The sequence below is a fragment of the Citrus clementina genome, unplaced genomic scaffold (genome assembly GCF_000493195.1).
Source record: "Citrus clementina cultivar Clemenules unplaced genomic scaffold, Citrus_clementina_v1.0 scaffold_9, whole genome shotgun sequence".
In the NCBI taxonomy this organism is placed as follows: Eukaryota; Viridiplantae; Streptophyta; class Magnoliopsida; order Sapindales; family Rutaceae; genus Citrus; species Citrus x clementina.
In genome coordinates this window covers 21147603-21159758 of record NW_006261964.1, presented here as the reverse complement: position 1 = coordinate 21159758, position 12156 = coordinate 21147603, and the positions used below count along the sequence as shown (strand labels likewise).

Genomic DNA, 12156 nt, shown 5'->3' with positions numbered 1-12156 from the left:
ATATTTCATGATGAAATGGTTAAGGTTGTGTTGCACATGGCTTTTGATGTGATCAATTATGGATGCATCCCTATATTTATCACCACATCTACTCGAGTTCCGGCCCAATATCCCGAACCACTCGTAGAAACTGAAATTTCGTTTAGAGCAAACGACTCTGTCCCCGATATTGAAGAAGAGGTGTTACCACAACAAATATTATTGTAGTAACGTTACTCTCCACCCTATGAAAATAATGACACTATTGATGAGAACAACATTACATTAGCAAATGTTGAAAAAAAGGTGTTTCCATTAGGGACATCATTAGGGCAGCATTACTCTCCATTCCGTAACAATGATTTCCGCACTGATGATGGTCATGTTGATGACACTAACAACACAGAAGCTCATAATGATTGTTTGGAACCTTTCAATAGTATGCAAGGCATGAACTTCAATAATGAAGTTGATGATAGGAGCATTGGTCATTCTGATATTCCTATCAATGATGAGAATGAGCATTAGTATGACATTCCTATTAATAGTAGAGACAACCAACCTATTCCTCTTATGGCCCGTTCGAGGATGAGGATAACAGTTGATCCTTTCGTGAGTTTTACTCCAGTTTTGTTTTCAAACTTGGTTACTCCAGACTTAGTTAAAAGTTGTAATTTTACTGATATTGGTGTTGGTAAGTTGTTTGCTGAGAAGAATGAGTTAATACTAGAACTGCGCAAAATGGCCTTACGACATAAATTTGATTTAAAGATTGCACGGTTTACAACGACACGCTTTGAGGCCCACTGTTCTTCGGAATCATGTAAATGACATATTCGCGCAACGAAAGGTTCGAATGAGCAGAATGTTCTTTGGGTAGTGAGAAGAGTTAACAATGTACACATGTGCTCTAATGGAGTATTTTCTAGTAGTCTCCATCAAGTAAGGAGTTGGATTGTTGGTCACCTTATCGCGAATAAATTTATCCAGGATAAACGAATATATACTCTGAATGACATTAGAGCAGACATGCAGCAAGAATATGGTGTCCAGTTAACATATCAGCAAACATATCGGGCTAAAGAAGTTGGTCTTAAAATAGTATGAAGGAACCCTGCAGGGTCATACAACTTATTTCCTAAATACTCTCATATTTTGACCAAAGCAAATGAGGGTATAGTCACACACCTCGAGTGGGATGGAAATGATAATTTGTTAACTACTTTGTAGTGCTTGGATATTCCATCAAGGGTTTCATGCAATACTTCAGGCCTGTGATCGCTGTAGATGACACTTATCTAAATGGGCTATATTGTGGAAGTATATTCGTAGCAACATGTCTAGATGATAACAATCAACTGTATCTATTAGCTATTGGGGTCATAGATTCATAAAATAATGATGCTTGGGAATGGTTTATGACGAAGTTACACAGAGTGATTGACGATAGGCCAGAGTTAGTAATTATCTCTGATCGATGCACTGCCATCAAAAGAGCCGTTTTGAAAACATTGCGCACTGTTGCTCATGGTGTTTGTTTTTACCATGTCAAAGGTAACATTAAGTCAAAATTCAGGATGTTTAAAGCTCTTTGGGATCAATTTGAGCCAGCCTTTATTAATGTAGCAAAGGCATATGGACACGAAGAATTTAAAAAGCAACTTGAAGGGTTGTCTGCTTCATTCGGGCGCCGTTGATTACTTAGAGAATAATGTGGGTACGTGTAATTGGGCAAGAACTAAATTTGAAGGTAGGAGGTACATTATACTTACCACTAATATCACAAAAAGCGTGAATTCTTTCATGAAGGAACCGTAAAAATTTCTTGTTACTCATCTTGTTGATCACTTTAGAAAAACATTGCAGCAATGATTTTATGATAGGAAAATTGTGGCTGAATCGATGAGCACTCGTCTAACAACGTGGGCAGATAAGATAATGGGTGAAAGAAGAATTTTGTCTGAAAGAATGACCATTCATCCAGTGTCTTAGCATTGATTCCATGTTTTGGGTGGTGGTATAAATGAAGTGATAGTTGACATTCATGACAGAATTTACTCCTATAGAGTATTCCAACTCGATCAGCTTGTATGTGCGCATGCAATTACTGATTTTCTAACCATTTGTGTGGATTACATTAGTCTTTACTCTAATCATTACTCTAAAGAATCATTGGTCGTGGCATATTCACAACCAATAGAGCCAGTTGGCGACATGACAAATTGGGACATTCCAGCAGAAATTCAGGAAATGAAAGTTAACCCACCGATCGAAGCACCACCACCTAGTCGTCGTCTAGAGCTCAAAATACCTTCTATCGGTGAGAATGTAAACTGAAGGACTGTGAGATGCGGGCGGTGCAACAAACCAAGTCATAACCACAAAAGATGTCAAAATCTCATTACGTCGAATTTAAACTAATTCCATCATTCTAAATAATTATGGACCTCTTATTTTGGTGTATTTAACAATTATATATAATAAGTTATTTTATTTCATGTACAATTGCATATTAACTAGTAAAATAGATCAACAATTATTTATGACTAAACATATCAATATAACAAAAATTTACATCTATTAGAATATTCTACATCCATACATCAAGACTCAACGCACTATAATGGTTTACAAACCAATATCGCCATTAAATATATCTAATTTTCTTCCTGAAATATTGCCCGTGGCGACCATCAAAATCACGTTTGAGCCCGAACATCAAATACATTATAAACATCAACATAAAAATGCCGCAATCACCACTTCCAAGCTCTTGTTGGGGCACATATTTAATGATTTTTACTTTCCAAGAGTTGACACTTTGCAGCTTAGGCCGGATGTTGTAAAATCTAACATCTTGAAGCCATTGAGGGAAGATGACTTTAAGTGGCTTGAATTGACGGAAATATGTTTTGACGTCGTGAAAGATAACCAACGAGTCGTAAATTCGTACCCTCTTCGCGCGAAGGTTCGCTCGGGCTAGTGTCCAATGATTGCCGCTCAGATTCACAAGGATAAATGTCTAGATACAAAAAATATAAAATTATCATATTTTGTACATCTAAACTCGGTTAAAAAATATAGTCCACAAGATTGAGTGACAATACGAACCACATCGATGTCCGTAAACCGTTTCGACGTGATGTCTTCCCGCCCACCCATATAGTTGTTCAAGTTGTTGCCATATTGTAATAAATGGACATCACAATTACCATTGTTCCATAATTGCTTTAGGAACACCTATTGCACGGTGATTAAGAAATTAACAAGACTTCGAGATATTATAAGCATCGAAATTATAGTAAATGATTATTAAGTTCGTAAACTCGTTACCCAAAAATATGTATTCGTATGTGTGATGCGTTGAGGTAATGCATTTGGAAACTGTCGTTGCTTTTCACTGATCAAGCAGAAAAATGCATGAATATGCTGTGGAGGGATAAAAACAAGTCAATATAGAGTAGAATTTTTGCTAGAAGAAAGATGAACAATAGTTTTGACCACTAAGAATTTTGAAATTTTTTTGGGACTGTTGGACCAGGCGATCTACGGTGATTATATCAACAAACCACTTATCAAACTTCTCATATAGCCTTGGATCTTCTAGGCCTTTAAGCAGATTTATATCCACGCTCATTCTTTCATCAATCTCACAGTCCGCTATTTTGAGTGTGTGTAGAGGCTTGACATTTCTAACTCTCTTGAAAGGAGGAATCAAGTAAGGTCTGCTAAAGACATACGACGGTCTATACAGACGTCCAAATTTTCTAATGCCAGGAGGTGCCTCTATGAAGATCTGTACATTGTCACCAATTATGTCCCCATAAAGACTGTACAACGACATTGTGGTGTGATCATCATCATTACCAGCATCAGTGTTTAAACCATAGCCAACAACAGTGTTCGGACCATGGTCATCCGGGGCCTTTTGATTCAAGGAGATGAATATATTATACTAATATCGGTTTGGAAACCAAAAGAACATAACCGGAGCATGTGAAACTTGCTCACCGTGTATGAGCGTCCAAGCGGAGAATCAACGTATGTGTGCTTAGAAGAACCCTCACTAAACGAAGCCATAAACCTCATAACTGCATCTCTATACTTTTGTGCTTCTATGCGTTCTGCCTGAAGTTCCGACCTCAATTCGTGAATGGAACACTCTAATCTGTCCATTTGTTGAGTGAGATAATCATTGTGGAACTTTGTCCTTAATTATTATCACGAAATAAGAAACTGATGCTTGAATAATTTTCCCAAATATATCATCCTTGAGCAGTTTCAACAGCTGCTTTGTTAATTTTTCTTGGATGACATTAAAAACTGCATCTAATTTGCACATACTCATGATACACCCAGGAAAGTGATTGCCATAAGGTATCTTCATCATTCCCGGTTCTTTCGTCAGTCCGGGTAGATTATGTAATGTTATTTTTGATTTTGCCATTTATCTGGTACAAGTTACAAAATATTATATGTTAATAAATTCTCAACAATAGTAAAAAAAAATGTCGATTGGTGCGACATGGTGACTGTCGCACCAAGAGACAAATAATAGCCTCTTGGTGCGACGGGGTGCCTGTCGCATCAAAAGGCAGTGCCTCTTGGTGCGACAAGCACCAAAAGGTATTGTGGCACACAAAGAGACAAGCTGCCTCTTAGTGCAATAGGCCCCAAAAGGTGCCGTGGTTGCACCAAGAAAGCGCAGGCGCTAGCATGCGACTGTCACGCACGATGAAGGCGACAAGCGCTTGACCTTGCGCGCGCGATGCATGTGATAGGCTTGCGCACGAGATGCGCATGTCGAACACGTGTGATGTGTGCAATAGGCGCTCGCCCACGCTCGCGAGATGCGTGTGACAAGCGCCCGCGTGCACGAGATGCGCATGTCGTGTGAGCGCAGTGCGTGACACAAGTGCACCCACACGCGCAACGCGCTTGTCGCGCGCATCTCACCTGCGCCCGATGTGCCCTCGCTAGGTCCTACACATCCATTACCCTAACCCATTGCCAAATTTTCACGTCATCGCATTTGGTATATGTCAAAGAATGGACGCAACTCAACTAATCAAAAATTATATATAAACTATCTTAGAGGAATTTTATCAAACACCTAATATGCGATATTTATAACTCATAATTTCAACTACATATTTTTTTCATTAAATCACTCCAACAACCTATAATCATCTAAAATCACAATCAAATGCACTCAAATCATTATTAAATGTTGAAGTTTGCTCACCTAGGGTTTGGACTCTTTTCAACTTCTTGGATTCGTTTTGCGGTTCAATTTCTTGGATTCTTTCAATTTTTACTTCACTGTCGCCGTCTCCGTCACTGTTGTTGTCGCCGTCGCCGGTCGTCATTCAACACCACAAATTTGTAATATGGTTGGAGAGAGTTTAGAGTGCGGAAATGTAGAGGGTAGTTTAGGGCAAACAATTATTTTTTGCCTAATAATGATAGGAAAAAAATTGGTTTGGTTAAATTAAAAAATTACCAAAGTTTTAGGGTCATTTTTGTAAATTTCCCCAATATATATGTATAGTCGGTTGATGCGTGCGTGGGAAAGTTGTTGGACGATATCTCTAATTTGAATTTAGCGTTTATGAAATTGGTTATTTTGTTGCATCATAATTAAACTTATCCGTGAAAAGTAGCCGTTGAAACTTAGTGCGTAAAATTTAAGCGCCGGCAACTAACCGCTATTGGTAAATAAGGTAGCGAAAAACGGCGTCGTGGCATCCATAGCTTGATTAACCTGTCTCTCTTTTCATCTTCAATGGAAAATATAAAAATGAAATATAAAATTTATTTTTATTTTTTCTATATTTTTTTAACTTTTATAAATCGGTGTCGATGGGATTTTGGTCCAAAGTGGTTAGGTTTATTTTTGTTGTTAAATTTAGTTAACTACAATAAATTTTAAATAAAGGTCTATTTAATTATCTTAATTCACTCACCATTAAAGTGCTTGAGATTAATTGATCAATTTTTCGATAACAAAATAGATTAAAATAAACTAACTCAAATTTATTTAGTACATTGTATTACATGATACATTATAAAACTATCATGGATATGAAGTTCGCTGCCTCAACTTGATTAAAGAAAAAATTCCTTAAATTGCGTTGCGTCCATTTTTTAAGCTTCTGCTTTTTAAAACTTAATTGAAATTTTCCCATAAGTTGAAGTTGCGACCTTTTATATTGAATTTATTATTAGGTTGCTCTTATAAAATATATTTCTAACTACAGCGCTGATTGAAACCTATTCTATTATTGGCAATCTTGATATGTCATAGTTGAACTTAATCTAAAAATATCTCAACTTCCACGCTGCACCATTATAAAGAGGTAAAAATTTGGTCAGTGCTAAAGTAAGACGTGGTTGATTATACAAGTGTGTTTGGTACACTATACTATATTAATTTATAGTTATATTATGTTTAGTGTTACATTGTACTGTATTAATTTTTTTAATGATTAATTTAAATTATATATTTAAAAAATATATAATTTATTAGTACTTAAAAAATATTAAATATAGAAGTTTTAAATTTTAGAATTTTTACATCAATTCTTTTTTTGTTTAAATTAAAAAAATCATAGTTCTTCATAAAACAAGTGTAAAACTAACAAATTTTAAAATTTTCGACAGCATAACATTTATTTTTCATTAATTCCCAAACATATAACCTATGAAATAGTTCAACTCATTTTTTTCATACACGTGAAAATTGAAAGCTCACACGTTACATATGCAACAACCAATAGCTCTCTACACAAACACCATTCAACAAAGTCATAAATTAAAACTACCCATTTAGGCAACAACTAACAACCTGTAATCAAATCATCACCACCTTCTGCCTTCTGGGGACTCATCAACAGTCACAAACACATTGGAAAAGCCAATATGAAAGCACGAGGCATCTACAACGAAGCTACCATGCTGATCTTGCGTATCCACATTGTTATGGCTGATTTAATTCTTGTGGGTAATGTTGTTATCTCCTTATTATGGATAGCTGGAAAGACAGGCTCTTGTTTGACCCCATAGCGGTTGGGGATAAGGACTAGGTTGCCGCATGCCTTAGGGACGAGATTGCCTTCGTAAGCCATGCAGATATAGCCTATAAAGATTTCGTAGTCCTGCAGCAGGAGAAATATTTCATTTTCCTGAAGATCCCCAGGTTCAATATTTCTAATGCAAAAGATTATCAAAATATTTGATATAATAATCTTCTACTTCAAATTTCAAGAATTGTACATTTTTGTTGAGCAAATTCTATTCCGATTATAAAATTAGGGGCATAAGAAAATCAAGAACGTACCCCCTTAGAGTGGCTGTACGTCAACAACCCAAGGCAATCTAAAATATAACTCCAGTAATATTCTTCTATGTTCATGTACCCAAGCGCATATATATGCTATAAATTACTGCAACCTAATGGCAGTTCTTGAGATGATAGCCATACTGATTTAGTATTTGTATTGGTTAGACAAGAGCTAGAAAATGTAAATTAACAGATAACTTGAGCAGATATTACAAAATCGCAAGGCTGACCTGAGTTCCATAGCCACTGGTATAGCAATCACCAATTGGTTTCGGATCCAATGCCAATTTCTCAAAGCATGTTTCCCACTGAGGATACTTATGACCGTACACTAAACTCTCAACGCAGTAGATAAAACTAGAAATGCTCATTTCTGCACCACAAACTTACACTTTATTAACAAGAATTTTTTATCAAAGGACAAAACTTTGGAAAGAAAAAAATCACCCCCCTCCTCCTCCCCCAAATAATTCAAAACCTATAAATTTCAATACCTATAAACAGTTCAAAGCGAGACTCCACAAATGGGGTGTTAACATGAATATGTTAATAATATTGATTTTGATGATAACAAACTTTAAATGGTTCTTTGATAAAAATGTTGGAGCTATTCCTTAATAAACAAAACCCTTAATAATCATTCCATTCATTTTTTCATAAAAGATGGACTTTCAACTTAGAAAAAAATTCTCCACAGAATTTGGTTTAAAATGTAATTCTAGAAATAAACGGTAAACCGTTTTCCTTTAAACGGTTAACCGATTAATACCAGAGAGTAACATATTGCCTAAAGCTCTAACCGTTTATGAAAAACGGAAAACACAAAAGATGGAAAGACTACTGGAACTTAACGGTGAACCGTTTATTACAAACGGTTAACCGATAACATCCAGAGAAGTCACTTCATGCAAATCCTTAACCGTTTAATATAAACGGATATTAAGACTGAATTATTTTACAGGTTACTGGAAACAAATGGCGAACCGTTTATTACAAACGGCGAACCGTTTATTACAAACGGCGAACCATTTATTACAAACGGTTAACCGATAACATCCAGAGAAGTCACTTCATGCAAATCCTTAACCGTTTAGTGTAAACGGATAACTGATGTTCATCTTGCAGGTCCCTGGAAATTGACGGCGAAAGGTTAATCCTAAACGGCAAACCGTTTATTTGAAATTTGGCCTAACGGTTACTTTTGACCAGCCTAAACGGTTAACCGTTCATAGTTAACGGCGAACCGTTTTCAGGCCGACAGTTTGTAATGACTAGTTTTTCAGCTCCAAATATAAATAAGCTCATTCAAATTCAAAGAAGATTGATCACAACACGACCATTGAGCTAATATTCGAGAATACAATCTTCATAGAGCTTATAACAGATTCTTGCTTCATCTATTCACATATTAAGCATCATTGTGTAATCCTATATATTGTGAGAGGCAAATCAATTTGTAATCTTTTACTTTGAGTGATTGTAAGTGTTGGGATACACTTGGGTTAAGAGATTGTGGATAATCTCTTGTTGTAAAGGTTTATTGACACCTTGGAAGTCAAGTGTAAGCATTTGAAGCGTTGGAGGCTTGCTTAGTGGAATCCTCAAGCCCGGAAAACTTGGAGGCGTGGACGTAGGCGAGGTTGGCCGAACCACGTAAAAATCTCTGTGTTTGAATCCCTCTTCCCTTATCTTTTTATATTGTGATCAACTTAAGTGTTATTGTTTTGAATTTGGATTATATTTGCATTAAGTTTTTCTTTATAAATTGAATAATTTTTAGAAACCTAATTCACCCCCCTCTTGGGTTGCATACTTGTATTTCATGGGGAAACATGATTGTTGTGTAACAGAGCAAATTCGTAACCCAGCTGAAGCAATTAATCAATTTTTACAAACAAGCAAAAACCCAGAAAACTAGAGGATATAGATAAGCAACCAGGAATAAGAAACAAACTTAAACAAGAGTCACAAAATAGAGGTTAACGTGGTTTAGTACCATGAGTACTTACATCCACGATCTGGAACAGTAGAGCTAAAGCTTTATTAAGAGATATCAAGATTACAACGGAATCCACTAAGAGCAAGAAACTAAAACTCACACAGAGAATCTTCCTCAACTCAAAAACTATCTCGCTTACTAACTGATCAGCTCTCTCTCTCACTGAAGCTTATACAACTATCCGTTTACAGCTGGTTTTAACAACTAACTAAAACCACCTGGGGACCCACCCTTGCTGACTTAGCTTTCCAACTCAGCTATTATAACCGAATATAACTAACTTGATTCCACAAATCTCCACCTTAGTTTACTCGGTTATAGCTTTACTCATCACTGCTCCATATTACTTGTCTTACAAGTTAATAACCCCAATCAAGTCCAAGGAGTTCCTAAACTTAACTGTTGGCAAAGGTTTTGTTAGCATATCTGCTGGATTCACTTCAGTAGGAATTTTAATGACATTAATCACACCACTTCGAATTTCTTCTATGATAAAGTGCATCCTCACATCCACGTGCTTAGTTCTTTCATGGTACTTGGGGTTTTTACTCAACTGTATAGCACTTGAGCTATCACAATTGATAGTGACTGATTCTTGTTCCAAACCCAGCTCTGTAACTAACCCTTTTAACCATATTGCTTCCTTTACAGCCTCTGTTAAGGCAATGTATTCTGCCTCTGTTGTTGAGAGAGCAACTACTGATTGTAATGTTGACTTCCAGCTCACAGCTCCACCACAGGGAGTAAACACAAGACCAGTGACTGACCTTCTCCTGTCTAAATCTCCTGCAAAGTCAGAATCAACATATCCCAAGACCTTGCTTGAGGCATTGCTGACTTGTCCAAACATAACTCCATACTCTTCAGTACCTTTAAGATAACTCAGCAGCCATTTAACAGCTTCCCAATGTTCCTTGCCTGGATTCCCCATGCACCTGCTGACTAGGCCAATCCCATAGGCAACATCTGGTCTAGTACAGACCATAGCATACATAATGCTACCAACTGCACTAGAGTAGAGAATTCTCCTCATGTGATTAATGTCTGCTTCTTCTTCTGGTTCCTGTTGTTTTGAGAGTTTGAAGTGTACTGCTACTGGGGTAGTGACATGCTTTGATTTTACCATCCCAAATCTACTGACAACCTTTTTCAAATATCCAGATTGTGTGAGAAATAGAGTCTTGGCATGTCTGTCCCTTTTTATTTGCATTCCCAATATCTTAGCAGCAGGACCCAAATCCTTCATTTTAAACACTGCCATTAGTTCAGTCTTGAGCTTCTCAACTTCTGCTCTATGTTTACATGCTATAAGCATGTGATCAACATAGAGGAGTAGACTGATTTGATCACCTGAGTTCAGCTTTCTAAAATACTCACAATTGTCATATTCACTTCTACTGAAGTTGTGATTAAGCATAAATTCATCAAACTTTAAGTACCATTGTCGACGAGACAGCTTCAACCCATACAAGCTTTTCTTGAGTAAGCAAACCATGTCTTCAGTTCCTTCTTCAACAAAACCCTCTGGCTGAGCCATCAGAATTTCTTCTTCTAAGGTTCCATGTAAGAAGGCAGTCTTCACATCCATCTGGTCCAATTCTAAATCACAGAAAGCTGTGATGGCTAATAGAACCCTTATAGAAGAGTGTTTAACTATAGGTGAGAAGACTTCATTGAAGTCTATCCCTTTCTTTTGTGTGAACCCCTTTGCCACAAGCCTGGCCTTGTACCCTACTGTTTTACTTTTAAAAACTCCCTCATTGAGTTTAAAGATCCATTTGCAGCCTACCAATCTTCTCCCAGCAGGCTTCTGAACTAAAACCCAAATGTTATTTTTCTTGAGTGATGCCATTTCTTCTTCCATAACACTTAGCCACTTTATTTTATCTCTGCCATTCATAGCTTGCTTGTAGCTTTTAGGTTCATCTCCAGTCACCTCATCAGCAACCATCAGTGCATAAGATATTAAGTCAGCAATTCCATATCTTTTGGGCAGTTTAACTACCCTCATTTCTCTATCTCTTGTAAGCTGATAATTATCAAGTTATGATGTTGTGGCACTTTCTTGATGGTGCTCAATCATCTCTTTACTTTCTTTCAAACTGTCTCTGGACTTCACCTTCAACTTAGATCTATTTAGAGGTTCAGAGATTTCAACTTCTGTTCCAACCTTCTGCTGCAACATAGCTTCCTCATTAAACACTACATCTCTACTGACCAAGGTTCTGGATGGCTTGCCATCAATGCACCAGATTTTGTACCCCTTTTATGCCTTCAGGATACCCAATGAAGTACCCTTTCACAGCCCTTGGTTCTAGCTTGCCCTGACTTATATGAGCATAAGTTGGACAACCAACACCTTGAGGTTACTAAGATTTGGTGGCTTCCCTGACCATGCTTCCTGTGGTGTTTTGAATCCTAAAGCTGATGAGGAGCTCCTATTTATTAGATATGCAGCTGTATTAACTGCCTCAGCCTAAAAATATTTTGACATATTTGCATTAAACAGCATGCATTTAACCTTTTCAATTAAAGTCCTATTCATTCTTTCAGCCAAGCCATTTTGCTAGGGAGTATGTCTCACTGTCCTATGTCTTGCAATGCCCTTTGACTTACAAAATTTTTCAAAGTCACTGCTGCAGAATTCTAGGCCATTATCAGTCCTCATCCTTTTAAGCCTCTTTTCTGTTTGGGTTTCCATAAGTGCATTCCACTCCTTAAACCTTTCAAATGCTTCACTCTTATGCTTCAGCACATAGACCCACACTCTTCTAGAGTAATCATTTATGAATGTGATGAAGTACCTAGCTCCACCATGAGAGGGAACTTGGGATGG

At 37.0% G+C, this 12156-nt stretch overlaps 1 protein-coding gene across 1 annotated transcript; it reads right to left on the bottom strand.

The window, feature by feature from the left end:
* Positions 1–6917: 6917 nt before the first annotated feature.
* On the bottom strand, positions 6918–7692 carry LOC18031572. The gene is made up of 2 exons (XM_024187231.1): positions 7552–7692; positions 6918–7163 (listed from the first exon to the last, which is right to left on the bottom strand). Exons 1-2 carry the CDS (start codon positions 7690–7692, stop codon positions 6918–6920), a joined length of 387 nt encoding a protein of 128 aa, XP_024042999.1.
* Positions 7693–12156: the final 4464 nt, after the last annotated feature.

Coding starts and splice junctions, on each gene's coding strand:
- LOC18031572 (XM_024187231.1), bottom strand. CDS start 7,692: ATGAGCATTTCTAGTTTTATCTACTGCGTTGAGAGTTTAGTGTACGGT. Junction 7,164..7,551: donor CCAGTGGCTATGGAACTCAG/GTCAGCCTTGCG, acceptor GGGGATCTTCAG/GAAAATGAAATATTTCTCCT.